The sequence below is a fragment of the Vanellus vanellus genome (genome assembly GCF_965231255.1).
Source record: "Vanellus vanellus genome assembly, chromosome: 5".
Taxonomy (NCBI): Eukaryota; Metazoa; Chordata; class Aves; order Charadriiformes; family Charadriidae; genus Vanellus; species Vanellus vanellus.
Genome location: NC_138910.1, coordinates 35514724 through 35532558, shown reverse-complemented (window position 1 = coordinate 35532558; position 17835 = coordinate 35514724). Strand labels below are relative to the sequence as shown.

Here is a 17835-nt window from a genome sequence, read left to right as displayed (position 1 = left end):
TACGTGCCAGGCGGTATGTGCACGTCTCTGAAATCTGGGACTGTGAAGTACCTGCTGGTTTGTTAGGGCTACCATGTCATAGTCCAGTGTCACCACAAGAGGGGAACCTACGACCGGATTCGGATGAGTATTGGTAAACTAAGCACACTTTTGGTCCTGGTTGAGGCAAGCAAACTTCTTTGATGCAAATGTAATTATACCCTTACCTCCGCTGTAAACTTGGCCAACAGAATATATATTTAAAGAGCTGTTCCTATAGGAAAAATTGTTTCAACAAAAACCTCAAAAAGCTTATTTATTTTACAAAATGTAAATGACCAAAAAGGCAGCCTTAAAGAGGAATTGCATACATTCAGATTATTTCTTCCTACCTTCTGTTGTAACTTTTTTAATATACAAATTTAAGGCATGTAATTAAAACTTCTATGAGTAGTTCTGAAAAGTTCTCATTATACTATCATAGGATAATTGGGTCCTATACTTAATATAAGGATAATATATATTTCAAAATCTAACAAATTATGGTTGCTCCTTGATTTAAGTAAAATCCAATCTGAAATACTTGTGAGAGTAATCAAAAATAACATGTAAAATAAATGCACAAACCTCATTTCCTTTGCTTCCAGCACTTGATTTCATTTCTTTGGGTTGCTGTATAAAGCAAAACAATATTTATATGCCAAAGAAACTATAGACAGAAGTACGTATAAAGAACATAATTTGTAACCATGATGTTCTTAGTATAAGGTTTTATTTACCAATACACTGAAATGAAGGCTCTGACACTATGCCTTGAAAAGTCTATTCAGTCAATAGTCTTTTGATATTTTTAAAGAATCTTTGAAGAAACCAAGTTACTGTAACAAAGCATTAATTAGGGTGCCTGTGAAGTATATAATACAAAAAAGCACTAAAGAGTGTCAATCTCCATTTCCTTTTGCAAACCAGCACTGATGCACTGCATCTGTGGTTAAGCCAAAAAAAATACCACAGGTGAGGGAGTCTAGTCAGAAAGCGTGACTCACTGGGATAGCAGAGAAGTTACTATAGTCTCTCAAAAGACAGTTATCGCAGGCATTAATTTCAACCAGATCTGAAGCATTCAATCATGTATTTCCCCTAGACACAATGGTGGTGTGGTTTTGTTTTGGTTTTTTTTTGTTTGTTTGTTTGTTTGTTTGGTCTTTTTAACAAAACTCAGTTTCTGAGAAGCTGTGTAATTCACCATGATTAGTCTTTTCTGGCATTAATTAGGATTTGCTGCGTTATTTCTGTGAAAATATATAGTCTTATTTTACAGAATGGATAAAGTATGGAATGGGATAAACTGGTTCTTGGAGTAAACTTTCTGTATAACGAAAAAGAAAATGAGTGTAGACTTGACAGTAATACAGTTCTCCCTGCATATTTTTTGAAGAATCATTTATTTCTTTACTGGAGGTACATGACAGGAAAAAGGCAAACTTACCAAATGTCGAAATTCTACTGACAGGCTTCCATTTGCGGATTCATCCATGTTCATTGCTTTCACGTGTGTTCCACACAGAACGAATCTACGATTACTATGGAGGACATCACACTTACGTACTCAAATAATGCTGTATTGGATAATTTAAGAAATACGATATTTTATTTGCTTACCTTACAGTTGAAACATTCCTAAAATAGAAGAGGGGGCGGGGGGGGAGGAAACATTGTGTGTCAGTAAATGTGTAAGCCATAACCTGTACTGAGAAACATATCTTAAGACAGTAGAGTTTTTGCCTTGTCAAAGTTAATTCGTATTGCCAATACAACTGCCATTTTTAAACTAAAGAACTGAGATTTGTCCTGGCCAGTTAGGCTTTTGCATCTGGCCAGATGCAAGCCATATATTTTACCTAGCTGTTTTCCTGTCATTAGAACAATATGTGGGTATTCAAATATCTAATTGCTAGCATGGCTGTGTTCTGGGACAATGCAAGAAGTGGCAAGCCTGTGTAGATAGCTCATGGTGTACTGGGAAAACATGCGCACCGCAGCAAATCAGAGAGTACACAGCTTTTGAGAGAAACAGTCCTGGCTTCTCTCCTGCTCCTTCCTCACCGAGTGTTTTCCTTCCTTCTTTTGGGCCAACATCTACGTCCGTGTGGTCAAGGTGTTTTTTAGGGGCCTGCAGAAGCACAAGAGCTGGAAGAAGGGAGGCAGCTGGTGCCTGTGGCTGGGGATGGTGGGCGGTGAGGACCTGGATCACCTTTGCTGATTTTGATATCGTACCTTGACAGCAAGTCTTCTGCCCCATGTTTTATCATGCTGGGGTGCCCTGACCTCTCTGTAACTAAGCTTGCTCTACATTACTAGGTATTGCTCATAATAATACACCTTGCGGAGAGAAGAAGTATCAACTCAGATAGAAATACCCCAAGCGGCATTAACGCTGTTTTCACAAACTTAGTATAGATAGGCTCTGAGATGATTTTTGCTTGGGAAATTATAATCAACCGAAGAAGCAGGGGATCCTGTTCATTTGGGACCGGTCTAAGAAATAATGGAAACACAAAGGAGAACCAAACACCTTAGAAAGGAGGCGTTTATGTAGCAGAATTCATTTAAGGTAGGGTTAAAACTCTGTAAGATGCCATAGTTACAGCACTAGCTTTTCAAGCACAAGCTTCATGTACTACTTGAACACATTAAAGGTACCGGGCCTATTAATGTAAGCAGAGATAAGTGGTATTTCAAAGCTAACTGTCCCATAAATGCAATACACTTTGACTTAAAGTTTTTGTCTGATGCTACTATTTCAGACTGATGAATTTTATCCAAGTCTCGAAAAAAACTTCAAATGGACTTCTTGCCTCCAATTTGAAAATATCAATTATACATAGCAGGTCTTTTTTAAAAAGACAAATAAATCTTCCACGTTAAAAAAAGAAAAGCATTACCCTAATATTTTAACTGTTTTGTTTTGTTTTCTCTTTTCCTTTTTAGTGCAACTTCTTAATCAGAGAGGGTAGCAATTGAAAAACCTGTGTTGTCTCTGTAGGAGGAGAGAGAATACCTTCACTTTAAAGTTTCTTACTTGTCAATAGTGGCTTTCACTCTGATCTGGTAGTTCAGCTCTGGCAATTTAATTAGCAACCTTCAAAAAAGAAAATGTAGAAGTGACTATTAACAGAATAAATTTCTCATCTGAAAACATTAGAAACCAGTAGCTCCGTGGTAAATTATTTGAAACGATTATAATCTGAAAACAGATTAGGCATCTGGGATTGTATCATGATTTAGAGGGGTGTATACTCAGAAGGAGTTGGGCTGTTCCAGTGGCAGGTGTCCCACCTGCCCTGCAAGTATGTGGAAAACTTTGTATGTGTTTGAGGAATGGCTAGAGAGACAACAAAGAAGTAATAATTAAGAGATGGATTTCCATAAACTGTGACTGGACCATAGAGGTATGTGTGCTTTCCTTCATGTACCCTTTTCACACACCCCAACCCTCCATGCATTCTTTTTGCTGTGAGATGGAACTGAGATGAGAGTTCCTCTCCAATCTTTGCTCTTTTCACAAAGTCAGGCAGGGAGCTAGTGGGAGAGAAATGCCTTGTCATTGATTCACCAGAGCCCCCCAAAACGCAGCCATTTCTCTTTCCTGTGTGCCAAAGTGGCTCTGAGTATTATTGCTGCTTATTGTGAGTGACACATTCTGTGGCCTTTCTATCCCCATTCCAGAAAGTGTCCCTGGAGACAAAAGGATCTCTAACACAAGTTGGTCTGCTTTGCTGTTTAGATTCTCCCAGGATAAAACGCAGTACGCAAATGAAGGAGTTTATATCGGATTTCCTTTCCTTACCTTAATTTAACAGTGAACTGTATTAACGTTTTGAGAACCATTGGCCTCTGGGGATGTGTTGGCATGCAGGGCTGCCTCTCAACCACGAATGAACTGTGTGAAAAGAAGCAAAACAAATAGATTGTCAGGAATATGCATAAACAAACAGCTGTATTAGGGGGGCAAAAAAAAGTGCTGGTATCTCTTAGAGACTTATTTCTGTACAGGTGCTGAAGTGGGAGGTATGTATTCCAACTCTCAGTTCTCAGAATGATCCATTGCTCTAACTTACAGTTGAATTGTTCCCATAAGAAACAGATATTTGGAATACATTAAAAATCAAACCAAAACAAATTCCATAATCCTAAAATATCAGGCTGATAAAAGCCTGGAAGACCAAGACACTTATCAGAAACATAAAACAGAGTATGAAAATACACTGAGCCTGGCTCCAGTGAAATTAAACAATCATTTTATCTCTTCATTTTTTACAAAAAACCACAATTGACCATGTTTTGCTTTCAGATAGTCACTTGTGGTACATTTCTTGTATAGCCAGTACGAAAGGCAAGAGGAATGATGACAATATTTTATATATTAATAGAATATCTTGGTTGGAAGAGGAAAGACAAGGAAGAAATTAGCACCTGCCGCTTTACTTAAAAAACCAAAACAAATAAACAAACAAAATGCCCAAACCATAACCTTTTCTCAGCAGTATGTACGTGACTCCTACTGCAATAAGTGGATTTTGTGTGTTCTCCTAGAGTCAGAACTTGACCACAAACCCTTAACTACTACACACAAGAAGGTGAATGGCACCTTCAGCTTCTAGGAATTTTGGTGACAGCTGGACGTGCTTTTAATATTGGAAACTTGGTCTTTAAGATCTTCAGAGACTCAACCTTTTTAAAATTTCTTTGTTTTTCTTCTTAACAATATTGTCTCATTGTTGCCAGTAAATTTGTGTCAGTTCAGATAATGTTATATGCATTGACAGTGGCTTACGCACTTCCGGAAAAGATTGTAGAGCAGAAAGTTGACTTTTTCCAGCAGCTGAGGTCTTTGCACTGGGATAGGGTCCCCATCGTAAGTCAGCCTGGTCAACAGTTCATCCAGTTTTTCTAGTTGCCTTCTAACTTGAAAAAGACTCTCTGCCAACAGCGTAAAACTATACAGCAAGACAAAAGATTAGTTTGCAGTCTTTCATGTAAACGGCTGCTCAGAACGTAATGGCTACTGTAGTTCTTGCTTAGGGAAATCAGAATTGGTACCAATTGGTGGTTTCTAGCTTTATCCAAACTCGTGTCCATTCATCTTTTGCTTACAGGAGTATATAAGTATATCAGGCAAAACATCCTACTTTATTTTCAAAGAGAAATATTTTCGCAACAGGCCTCATCAGCAGCAATTCAACGCTGTCTATGATAATTTAGAAGAAATATATGCACAGTTCTGACGTTTTACACGCAGGGCACTTGTGCCAATTTTATTTCTTCCCTACAGTTTAGCGGTTTTGCAAAATGTACTTTTTAAAAGGATAATATTTATATAAAATGAAAAAGTTACGAAGACTGAGGAAGTGAATTTCTCAGAAATGTAAAAACAATAAGGAAAATCAAATCCAAACACATTTGCTAACAGTTTAAAAGGGTACATGTGTATAAAATCACATCCTTTAGCTATTTTTAGCATCTTTACTGGAAAAAAAAATACTTAAGTGGAAAAACCACAGAAAAAAAGGCAAAATTGTTTCTTCAAAACTAAAAAGCTCCTTCCTTTTTTCTTCTTACTCCACCTTCTCCAGAAGACAAGTTTGATGGGAGAGAAATGAGCAGGACATTGACATTCTCTGGCTGCCTTAGCTTTTTAAATATAATGCTCTTTTTTTTTTTTTTTTTTTTTTTTAAATTTGCAATCACCTTTAAAGTTACCACCACAGAGACTGCTCAGAGACTACTGCCATTCAGTTCCTGTATAGTTTGAAGTCTGGAGGGGTGATGTACCCAGTGAGTCAAAAGCATAAAGTGTCTACACAGCTCCTGCCTAGACGAAACTCCCCCTGTCCTCAGTGAGAAACTCAGTCAGCACGGTTCTTACTCAAGCAAAACTCCCAAGAGGGTATGTATCATGTATGTGGAACAACTGTCAGACCAAAAAATGATCGACTGCCACGGCTCAGGCTCAGCAGTTCACTGTAACGTTATTAATTCTGAACAGCAAATGTTGTACACCAAACCAAACTGTATTTTTTCTATTTGCTTGCTTAGCTGCTAATGAATTTGCTGCTGTTGCAAGGTAACTGATCTAAAGGAAAGATTGTTTCATGTGCAGCAGACTTCCTGTGGTTTTCAGTGGAAACACAAGCTCAAGGGCAAGTTTACCAGTTCTGGAGCTGATCAAGCCCACCATGGAGAGGACCCCCAATGCAGGCAATCTGCTGCCGTCTCTTCCAGTCCAGCAGCTCTTCAGTCAGCATGTTGCTCATAAGCATATCGATTTCATGAATCACACGCCCTATTTTACTGAGTACTTCCTGTAAAATAGGAAAGGTGTCACAAACTGACCACAGGGAACAGCCACAAAATTCAGCAATTACCATAAAAGTGCTGATTACTTTTCTTTCAATTACTTTGAAAGTAACCGAGTTTAGCCCCTTAGCTGTAGTCTCTTTAATTCAGAGGTGACTGGATTCTTCACCCATTGTGCTTGAAATTAATCCTGAATCTCTATGAGCTCTTCCTCAGTAAAACTTTTGGGTTTGGGGGTGGGAAGGAGGATTGTTGCATTTTTTTGTGGGCATAAAGCCTCTAAGAAGTTGACATTTACAAGTTTTGTTTTGTATCATACTCAGTGCTCTGGTTTTTTTGCTTGCTCACTTTTAGCTGTAAAAAGCACATGGACTCAAAACTAATGCCTACATGTACTGTGTTCTGTGCCATCAAAGAAGTGGTCAGGGAATATTTGTCGTATTCGCAAGTCTTGGTCACTGAACAGAGCAAGGTGCCATTGATGGGTTGTTGTTTTGCTTTGTTTTTTTTTTGTTCTGTGAATTTTCTTGCAGTGATTCGATTACATTGACTTTGAATACTTTTTGCTTACTTTAAAAGGTATATATTGCCATCTAAGTTATCTGTTTAGCACAGTACCTAAAAGGTCCTGTGAAGTGATGCCCTCACCCGCCTTCTGACTTTTTACAAGGGCATGTAGTGATAGGACAAGGGATAATGGCTTCAAACTGGAAGAGGGTAGATCTAGATTAGATATTAGGAAGAAATTTTTCACTGTGAGGGTGGCGAGGCACTGGAACACGTTTCCCAGAGAAGTTGTGGAGGCCCCATCCCTGGAGGTGTTTAAGGCCAGGTTGGATGGGGCTTTGAGCAACCTGGTCTAGTGGGAGGTGTCCCTTCCCATGGCAGGGGGGTTGGAACTCGATGTTCTTTAAGGTCCCTTCCGATCTAAACTGTTCTATGATTCTAAGGTGTGCAGAGCCATATCCTTGATTGAGCTGTTACTTAATTGCCAATTTCTTGTCAAAATGCTTGTCAAAATCACCTGCACCCACCCAAACCCTTTTGTCAATGTGTAACTCCTGTTATTTGTCTGTTCTTCTGAGAGGAGAATTTAAAAAGCCACGCATACACATTTGAGTGTTCGATGTGGGAATAAGGGGAGAAAGCAAACGAACCACAAATGACAAAACATGTCACTAACCTTTCTCTTGTAATCTAAAGTATTGAGCATCGCCTGCAATGCCAACATTTCCTGTTTAATGAGGGCGCTGTTTTTGTCGCTCTGCTCTGCAGGGGAATGAAAAAAAAGAATCAGTATAAATGTGTGCGTGGGTGCGTGTGCGTGTTTATACGGGGAGGAAGGGAAAAAACCACGACCAGACTGCAGCATGAACTAGTGAAAAAATGAACTGCAGATATCTGTACATTATGTAATAGTGCATTTCATTTGAACAGACTAACTTTAGTACAAGTTTAAGATAAGGTTTTATGAATCCACTCTTTAGATGTGTATGTGAAACCGGAAAAAGTAGAAAACATGGATGATACCTAGAAATCTATAAATTTCTTATTTGTGTGCATACTCATGTGTATTATGTACATCTGGTTTGGATCAATGGTTGATCTGTGCACTACGCTCCTGGTGTCAGCAGTTAGACTAAAGCTCTTTGGACTTGATGCGAATCACGCGTCTGACTGAGAGAATGGAGGTCAGGCATTTGAAACGGAGATAGTGTGTTCATCGCCGTGGGGATTTTGGCAGCCAGGAGTACCGATCACTGGGTATTTCCCCCTCTCCGTAACTTTTTTCCTTCTCTGGAGCATGCATTAGTTTCAAGCTTCCCCAAGCTTGCCCCACGCTCTTTCACGTGCAGCTCTTTCCCCCACCCTCACTTTCCCCCACCTTTTGCTCTTCTTGCATCTTTCATACCACCTTCAAAAAAGAAATTGGTGCCCACTGTGTCTCTGCTAAGCTCTGGATTGACATCTTCCCATTGCGTTAGGGTAGATGCTTGAATAGGGTCAGAGAAGCAACTGACTGTCAGCGCAGCACAGCGTACGGCACTGCAAGCGGGCTGTGCTGGTGCAGAGCATTTGTTGACACGGTGAAATTTTAAACCCTGAAAGTAATTTATGTAAGCATGTTTTATTTTGCAAGTGGGGCAGGCTTCAGTCATCTGCATGGTCAATAATTATGACTGGCCTGATGACTAACAATACATTAAACCATGGCAACTTCATCTCTGCCTGGCCACATCCAGCCTTAAACATACAGGATTGATGTGTGTAAGAACTGGGACGTTTCAAGCCCAACATCTTCGTATGTTCAAAGGGAGATAATATGAAGATATCCGAGCAGACACAAGGGGACCTGTTTCTTTTCTGAAAAAATATCATGCAAGGACTGTTGCCGTGTGCAGATCTCAACCACCATAGGCTGGTCAAACATGCATTCAGAGTGCTTACCAGGTAGTTATCACCACTGTGGTCAAAAAAAGAACAGAAAGCCAAGTTAGAGGCTGAAAAATCAGTTTTGCACAACTCTAGTCTGGGGGAATAAGAGGCTCTTCCACAGCCTGCCAAGGAAGGGCCATGTCAAAGGTGAGGAAATTGAAAAACAGGTTCTTTAAAATTACTACTTTTCATGCTATTATGCAGATTATCTATAGAAAATAACTATACTTGCTCAACGAGGTCCTGTTTACCCTCTTAACCCCCACAGAGTCATTATGTTCCAAGACTATCATTTTACATAAACTAAAAATCCATTTTTTGTGTTTACATATATTATCTGGGTAACGCACAAAACCCCCTGATACTGGGGTGTAGCTGCAGAATCAGCCATTTCCTAGAGAATCTAGAAAATATAAAAACTCTTACCTAAGCTTTGTATTGTTTTATACCTGAAGTCAAATTCTTCTTGCAAGTCTTCCAAGTATTTGACATCTTGGTCAGTCATCTTTCCCAGGGAAAAGGAGATGAAAGGAGATTTGGGTGTTTAGAGTGACATAAAAAGGAATTTGTTTTGTAATGGAAAAATGCATAATGTAGTATTTCCTTTCCTGATCACTTGAATATCCCTAAGCAGTTCTGGGAACTCTGGTTTACTAACTAAATAGAATTACACGTGTACATTTATAACTACAGATTTATTTCACTTGTTCAGAAAGCCAACTATTATCCGCTCTCCCACCATTGATACAGCTTAACCACTTCTTGTTTACTAGTTCAATGACATAGTGGAAATTAGGAATGCTTACATTTAGCCTGAGCGAAATTGAAATTATTATGCCAATAATATAACTCTCTTCTTGGAACTTGAAAGCAGTGCGAATGGGTAATTTTGCATTGACTTCAATGGAAATTGGAATGGGGTGTGCAAAGCCAAGAAGGGTGGATCCAGAGAGAGGAGCAGAGCTCAGAGACTTTATTTAGAGAATTACTTAAGAATTTGGGTAAAGAAATGAAATATTTTTGCTGCTTTGGCTTTTTGCAAGGATTTGTTTTCATATATACTGCAAAAAGTTTAGAAGGTGTTTTCTAGTAACCAAACAATGATAATTCAAAAAAAGACACATCACAAGAAGGAAAGTGTAACTGTAGGAAATCATCTGTTTCACTTTGACAGTCTGTTTCTGTGCTGTGTATAGGAAGCCTTGATTCTGCCAACTACTCATAAACAATCCTTTTTAGTTTCCTGGGATGTGCACAGTGTCTGTGTCTGTGCAAATACAAAAACTTGCTTGCTAAATTAGGACGCACAGAATTAGCCATTTTAGTTTCCTCTTTATTTTGGAGGCTAAACTTTTAAATTATATGTGTAAGGTATGAAATTACCTACACAAGGAGCTGGCTGATTTCTGTGTTCAACTTCATTACCTGCTAAAAAAACCCCTTGTATCTCAAAATTGTTCTCATTTTCACTGGTCTTTCAGGGATGGCTACGCTTCCCTGCACCCGAAGCAGGAGCAGCATGGTAGGCTGCTGAGTTGCAGCTTTGTCTGCTTCTGCTCTGCAACTCTTATCTTATAACTTTATACATAGATAAAGATCTAGCATCACATTCTTCTAAAGCTAACTTTATCCTTTTAAGGGTCTCTCTCTAACCCTTCTTCCCCACGTAGGGAGACATTGATGAGAGAATGCTACTAGGACATCTTTCCAGTATACCTCAAGTGTTGCTCTTGGACAGCGTATGGACAGGTATTTCAAATGTAACTTTTACATAGAGACTGCTGCAAAGCTGAAAGTGGGGCTTGGATAGTAAAAAGGCTGTAGGTAATCTGAATCCTTATCCTGCCTTGAACTGAACAGGCATGTATTCTCTGACTGAGCTTTCAAGGTCTCTATGGGACATAGCTATAGGTTTGGCTCAACCCAGCTCTGCCCTGCCAATGGTATGGGAAGCTCCTGAAGAATTGTTACCACCAGCTCCCAATGTTCTTCTCCCCTGATGTCTCCAAAACATGTCATTATGTCACTGAGCCTTCAGCTTTACAAAGATCTTGGTATGTGACCCAGAGGTCACGAAGGCTCTCTACTGCTGACCCAACTAAAAGAGGTGAAGTTGCGGAAATACATTTACTCAACCTCACATCTGTTTAGAAGACCGTAGGTATGTTCTTACTGTACTCTGGTGGTCTGCCTGCAACTCACATAGGGATGAGTGTGATAGCTTTAAAATCGGTAGCTCTCACGCTGAACCCAGAGCAGCTGTAAAAACCTGAGCGTCCAGGTATGTCCTGAATAGTTAGTCTGGGCTGAGGTCCTCAGAATAATGGAAAATGGTTGGCACAGCTTGTTAGCAAAAGTATTTGCACTACCCAGCTTAAAGGTAGTTCAGGTATGTCTGTATGAAAATCACGGCTGCATAAACAGCAAACAGGACCAAAACCGTACCTGAGCGCTGTTCTTGATGGCTGACACTTTGTGTTCTACATTTCGTTGTCGTTCTGAAACCACAGAGTTCTGCAGAGACTTTTCCAGTGGCCCCTGCAACACATTGAACAGATAATGGGTGGATGAGTAATAATAACGAGTGATAGTAACTGTACCGCAAGGTCTAGCATAGAGGGGGAATTCAGAAGCTGGTCTTCAACCAGCTGGAGCCTGGTGTAAACGGACAAATCTGTTCAGTTTAGTTGCACAGGTTTGAAAAACATGCTGGCTTAACTTTGAAATCCAAAAGGCGAAAGGGTGTGGGTATACTGCCAACTATAAACATCTAGTAAATTAAAGAAACTGAAACATATTATATCCACAGGTGACTAAAAAGAACGCATTTGACTTAAAAATTCTATCCGGGTTTTAACCATGTAACAATTTCCCCAAAATAGGTTTTATATGTAATTTTAAAGTTTTTTCAAACATAAAATCTATCAATGCCTTGTAACGTATCAGATAGAATGTCTTTTGCATTGCATAATTAATATGACTTAATGTATTGCATAATTTAAAATATACACATCTGTTTTGCAAAGAATAATCTCTTTAAAGCCTTTCCCACAGATTAAGTCTTTGAAGATTAGCTGTGACACAGAAGTCACTCACAGCAATGTTTGTAGCAGTACAGCCATTAGTGAAGTATAAACATGAGTTTAAAGGGCAACATTTGGCAACCCCTAGTGCACCCAAATCACTCTAGTGGAATGAAAGGACAGGATTTGGTCCAAAAAGCACGTGAGCAGATTAACATGGAGCAGATTAATGAAATGTAATTCATTACCTGTACAGGCATGCTAGCTGCAGCCAATATTCTTCTTTCTTCTCTTAAACAGTTTGAGATGATTACTGCTATATGCATGGGATTGCCGTGATATTTGCCCTGCAAGCACAAGTAAATAGGGCTTTTAAAATTTCGGAATTCGGGGTGTCCCTCTGGAAATCGCAAACAATGTGTTTCAGTGCCTATGAGCTACAGTTTGGTGTAGGTGGAAAAGACTGCCCTACTGTTCTCGACCTTTGTTAGTGCTGGTTCAGCCTCGCAGTGCAGCATCAGTTAGGGCCATTGTCATAAAATATTCTTAACGATGTTGTACAGAGATTATAAAGATACAACTCCGCGATTGTACATCATTTGAAGATCACATTGCTCCACTGCTAACACAGCTGTTTTGAAAGGGCTTTCCTGTCAGCCTATTCTGTGCATGATTTTATCACGTCTTCCATTTTCAATAGGGTGTTGCTGTTAACATGTAGCACTTCTGCCAACAAAAAATTGTAAGCATATCAATACGGTAACGATGCAAGCAGAAAAGCCTCCTCAGCAAAAAGTAGACGACTTAAATTTTAATGTCTATGGACAAGTTTTCTCCTTCAACAAATAACGTGCCCAAGATGAAAGATGCAATTCTTGTCCCAAGCCAAAGAACAAAAAAATGTCTCTATTTTTACACCACCATAAGTAAGGCGCAGAATTGCTGGTGTGTGTCTGAGGACCAGGCACAATTTAAACAAATATTGGTTTGTGGTGTATTTATCGAATTGGAATGATTGAGTACTGTCAAGCAGCGTCTTTCATGGTGATGTATTTGTTCAGTGTTTCTCAATATCATTCACGCCTTTTATTTGGTATTGATGTATCGTTCATTCAGATGCCCTTTATTCAGTGCTCATACAGTTTTCATCCATTCATTATAATTTATCCAGTTCATTTCTTCTTCTGTATGGTTTCTACTTTTGTACTTGTTCTATTTTCCCCTCTTCCTGATTAGTTTTTATTCTCATCATATTTTGTGGCCACTCAGAACTTCATTTATTCTTGCTTTCTCTGAATGTGGCACAATAAGTTTATACATACTTAAAGTGATGCTGCATTTTCCTTTGATATCTCATACCAATTGTTGTATTAGAACCAAAGGTGTGAACACGTGATAGAAATGTGAACACACCTGCTTCTATATTCCAACTATTACTATGACAGTGAACATATATTTGTAACACTTTTTACCAGACAGACAAAACTGAACCATCTCCTGGGTGCTGTTGCGTGAAATTTAAGTAATCTGAAAGATTCGTTTTCATAATATGTTTTTACTTCAATTCCAAGGTAAAGAAACATTATATTTAAAATGGCAATTTTAATAATGGACACTTGATTTGAGCTGCTCGGTATTAAATACCGTGCTGTTCGTTATACTCTGGTTCCAGGTAGAGACTAAGGTGAAAGACACAGGACTCTTAAAACTAAATTACTGATGTACAAAATGTTTTCCTTTCTAGAGAAGCTTTGACTGCCATGGCATTGTTGGCAACGAAACTAAGCTTTCTAACGTTTCTAGGGTTTCTGAAGTCTTCTCAGGATAAATAAAGTACATGCCCCACAGTGCAACCAGTGCACACCCAAAGTAGTTCCAGTGCCGTACCTCCTTTGATCTCTTTAAAAAGCAGTTCAGGGTGGTGCTTTACTCCAGCAATTATCTGTTGATACAGATTACCCTGAGGAATGGGAGTTATGAACTACACTGTGATTTTAGGAGTTTCTCTGGAAAAAAAGAAGTGGAGAGTAATTCTACCCCAGGACATCTGATGTCTCAGGTGAAACACTGAGCGCTCCCGCCCTGCCTGCTCCTTGCTGGGCAGTGAGGAGGGATTTGCGATTAAGGGTATGCTGCTGATTTCTGAGTCAAATGATAGGGCAAAAGATCTGCCGTGACTTGTCTCTCCCTGCCAGCTTCTGATGCCCTTGGCTATTAGGGTAGTAACCATGTTCTCGCTGCAGACTTCCTTCAGCACAGACCTGAACTTCAGGTCCAGGAATATAGCCGTAGTCCCCTTTATCGAGCATATTCCCAACCTGTCTCTGAGTAGCATCAGGATGTAACTTTGGGAAGGGAATACGGGAACGTGGGAAATGGCTATGATCTTCCTGCAAAAGATGAAGTGGAACTTCATGAAGAAATAAGGTAACGGTAGGGCCCAACAGCAACAGCCAGAGCAAATTAATTGCTGCAAAGAACGGCGATGCTCATGGCTGTGCAGCGCAAGCCCTGGTCTCGTGCCAGTCCAGTGCCTGTCTAACTCCTTAGTGAGCCAATCCAGATTGCTAACTGGGATGGAAACCACTTGGGTTTTTTTGCTGAACGGGCTTCCTGCTCCTCAGTGGGCTGCAACTGCTCAGCACAGGATGAATTTGTTGTTAAGGACTAGCACAAGTGAGGTCAGGAGAGGTTGGCTGGGCAAGGGGACAACAAGCCCGCCTGGTTTCAGCTGCAGTCTGTTGTATCGCTAAGTCCGTCTCATCTATCTGCGCCTTGATTAGAGGGAAAAAAAAGTCTTGTTTTTAATAAGGCTTGGGATGAAAGCTGTAGTGAGAAATCTGACTGGTGTAAATCCACTGATGGGCGTATTAATTTCCCAGTTAATGTCTGTTAATTTCTGCTTGTTGCTGTTGTATTTTTTTTTTTTGCTAGTAAAACAGGGTCCCACTTTCCACGTAGATGGTCAGTATATGAGAACCCTACCACACGTTGGTATCTGCAGTCTGCTGGCTGAAGCTCCAAAGCGTGAGGGGTGCTTAGTCCCGGCTTACCACTGCCCAACAGCATTTGAGTACTCTGAGGGCTGATGGTCGCCGTTGCCTTTGCCCTGTGACAAGGAGGAGTCAAACAAAAGCTATTAAACAAAGTCAAGAAGAAATAAAAAGAAATCCTCTCCTGGAGCTGGAAAATGCATTTGTGTAGAAGAGGGACTTAAAAAAAAAAAAACCTTCTGACAGTGGGATGTTTTAAAATCCCCCACAAAAATTGCCAGGTATTAGGGACTTTCCTAACATTTCTAGATACTATTCATATGCAAAACTTTTTAAAACTCTTTCTCTCTCTCTCTTTGTCTTTGTTTCATTAAGAGAAAACCACCTGAATCAAGAGATGAAATGGAAATTCACTTTTTTTCTTCTTTCTTTCTTCTCTAATTCATAAAGCTCAAGTAATAAGATGTGCCTGTAGTGATTCCGTACTTGTGCCTGTCTGGTGTTTGTTCAACTTGATTCCCTTTGAGGAGACACCAAGCAGGTAGACAGAGAACTGCCACCGGCCCTCCTGGAGCAGCAGCTCCTCAGGCAAAAGCTGGAATCATGGTGGATCTGGAGTCGGAACGCTTGCGATGTCAGGCTCGGAACGGGCCTTGCCTTTGCGACAGACAGATGTTGTGAGCGCCGGGCAGCTGGCACGGAGCTGAGCTGTGTGCCGCAGCCTGAGCGGGCATCCCCTTCTGTCGGTCTTGAGCTCTCTCTCTCTCAAGCAGCTATATTTGTACAATATATCCTATATCGAGAGCCTCTGCTGCAGTTACCTAGTAGATGGATTGCAACTCAGCAATAATAAATTGATAAATAGTAAACAAGTTGTAATATTAAATATCTCAATAGTTGGAACTTATTAAGTAACAATAATTACTAAAAGTCACAATGAGCAATGTGTTTGACTCCGTCAAAATAATAACATGGATTTTTTTTCTCCCCATGTTTTACACTTCTCAGAGTTAATTACACTTCAGAACACGCCACTCAGTATTCCCTTATTATCTGTTTACTGCCAACTCTTGCTGTTCTGCACTTCCATTTTGTCTTCGGTTGAGGGCAGAATTTGCTCGAGATGACCTTAGCTTCTGAATGACTAATCGAAAACCATTTCCTATCATTGGAAGAGTAGTATAAGTTGGAAAATAAAGGAAATTTAACCAAAAAAAAGGCTGGAGATGGGGGAATCCTAACTTAGTGTGTAATGAGCATTGGCAGCCAGGAAAGGAGGAGGTGTGTGGATTCTGTAGTTATACAAAATTGTATTAGTAAGTTTAGATATTGCTACAGAAAACTTATAATTGTCTTTTGATAAATACCAGCAAAGAGAAACTGAGGATTCACTTTTCATCTGAAGTTTCAAATGGAAACATTAGTCTTATCTGCTAATATTACTGTAATACTGTCGTTCTTAGAAATTTTCTCTCTCCTTTCTTCCATTTTGATGAGGTCTTCTATATCATGATTTACAACAAACAACAAATGATCTTACTTGGACTGGCTTCTTGTCAATAACTACCAGCATGATGCTAAATTTAAGTAAACAGGGGAAATTAAACTTTCATTCTGAACAAGTGAAAATTTTTTTGAATGCTGATGACATTTCCTCAGGAGAAAACCTTCCTACCACTGCCCAGCATGCACTCTCTCTACTCCAGAGACATCTGTTGTGATAGTATCTTACTAGATCACAAAGGAAAACAAAGAGGCATTTCTGAAAAAAAAAAAAAAAAATTATACATTATTGTGTGGAGCGTTTAGACCCTTTAGCCAAATTTTAAAACAGCTTGAGCTATTTGGTATATGTTAAGATGTATGAAATGGTGGCTGGGGAAATGCAAAATTTGATTCTGTAAGTTGTAAGATCATGGAGAAACTTTAAAATACATATTATGACACTTTAAAATACTTGTGCTTTTAAACAGAACACCAACCGTCAGTTTTAGTACCTGAAATTTACTGATTTTCCTGAGATGAATGAAGAAATCTAGACCAGAGACTCCTCCTCTTACTCTTCTTCCCATTTTTTTAATTTTCCAAAATTTAGCTTATTTCCCTATGGGCAGCTCCATCACAAAGTGGATTACTCCCAATCACAGTAATATTGGCCAGCTTTCTTTGAAAGGTCAAAGGTCTCTATATACTGCACACATCTATAAATGAATACTATATATGCATTACTTGAGTATCCTGATGCTGTTTTCAGTGATTAAAGCAGAGGATTAGGTATTAGTGACTGTTGGTCTCCACTTGTAATGTAGAAGGATGTGCTGTGCAACCTTTAGAAAGTCAGTCAGGGGTTTACCTGGTTATCTCCTGGTCTTCAAGGTGACCTAAAAAAGGACTTGAGTAGGTTTTAGTACTTTCTAATTCTGAAGAAGTGCTTCAGAATTCGATTGTTTTTTCCCCGCTTTTCTCTTTTTCTTTCTTTTTCTTTTTTATTTAAAAATTAAACTATCAAAAAGCATCAGCTATATTTTTTCTTTTTTTTCCTGCTAGAAAAACCATGCTTAAGCCTTTTAATTGTATACAATAAGAGCATTACTTGGAGGCATGGAACCATTAACTAGGATGACTGTTGATGTATTTGTTGAAGTTGAATGAATACTTAAAGAAGCTGATGGAAGGGAGGTGGAACACGGAGAGATAGGAAACAGGATTACAAAGTCAAGCAAAAGTACATTTCCTTCCCTGTTGCTCACTTGTGATATACTTATTTCACTAAGCCTGATACTCAGCATCTTTCTAGACAAGCAGATACCTCATCTTTCATGTAATTAAAAAACAGGGAGGAAAAATCCCTTTTGTCTATTATTTTATTTTTGAAGGAAAAAAACCCCACACTTTGGTATAGTTGTGTATCTCAAAGAAATGTGTGGGTGGGAAGGCATAATCATACAGACTTATTTCCCGTTTTCACCTTCAAATATGACAAACAACACTTTGCCTTGATTTGTTTTCTACCTTTGTTTATGCATCCAGGAAGATGAAGACAG

General features: G+C 39.3%; 1 protein-coding gene and 1 long non-coding RNA gene across 3 annotated transcripts in view; one reads left to right on the top strand and one right to left on the bottom strand.

Annotated features, from left to right (window-relative positions):
• LOC309671882 overlaps positions 1–17835 on the top strand; it is a 69004-nt gene that overhangs the window by 37904 nt on the left and 13265 nt on the right. The gene's annotated exons all lie outside the window — the stretch shown is intronic.
• Positions 1–17835, bottom strand: part of STAT4 (signal transducer and activator of transcription 4) — a gene marked incomplete at its 5' end in the record, with an annotated part of 39752 nt that overhangs the window by 12199 nt on the left and 9718 nt on the right. For both annotated transcript variants that reach the window (XM_082483195.1, XM_082483194.1), the window contains 11 exons: positions 607–651; positions 1469–1562; positions 1642–1659; positions 3062–3121; positions 3830–3922; positions 4821–4979; positions 6193–6344; positions 7523–7608; positions 9202–9280; positions 11221–11313; positions 12047–12145. In XM_082483195.1, coding sequence (XP_082339321.1) covers positions 607–651; positions 1469–1562; positions 1642–1659; positions 3062–3121; positions 3830–3922; positions 4821–4979; positions 6193–6344; positions 7523–7608; positions 9202–9280; positions 11221–11313; positions 12047–12145 — 978 coding nt within the window. The remainder of the gene's footprint in view (positions 1–606; positions 652–1468; positions 1563–1641; positions 1660–3061; positions 3122–3829; positions 3923–4820; positions 4980–6192; positions 6345–7522; positions 7609–9201; positions 9281–11220; positions 11314–12046; positions 12146–17835) is intronic.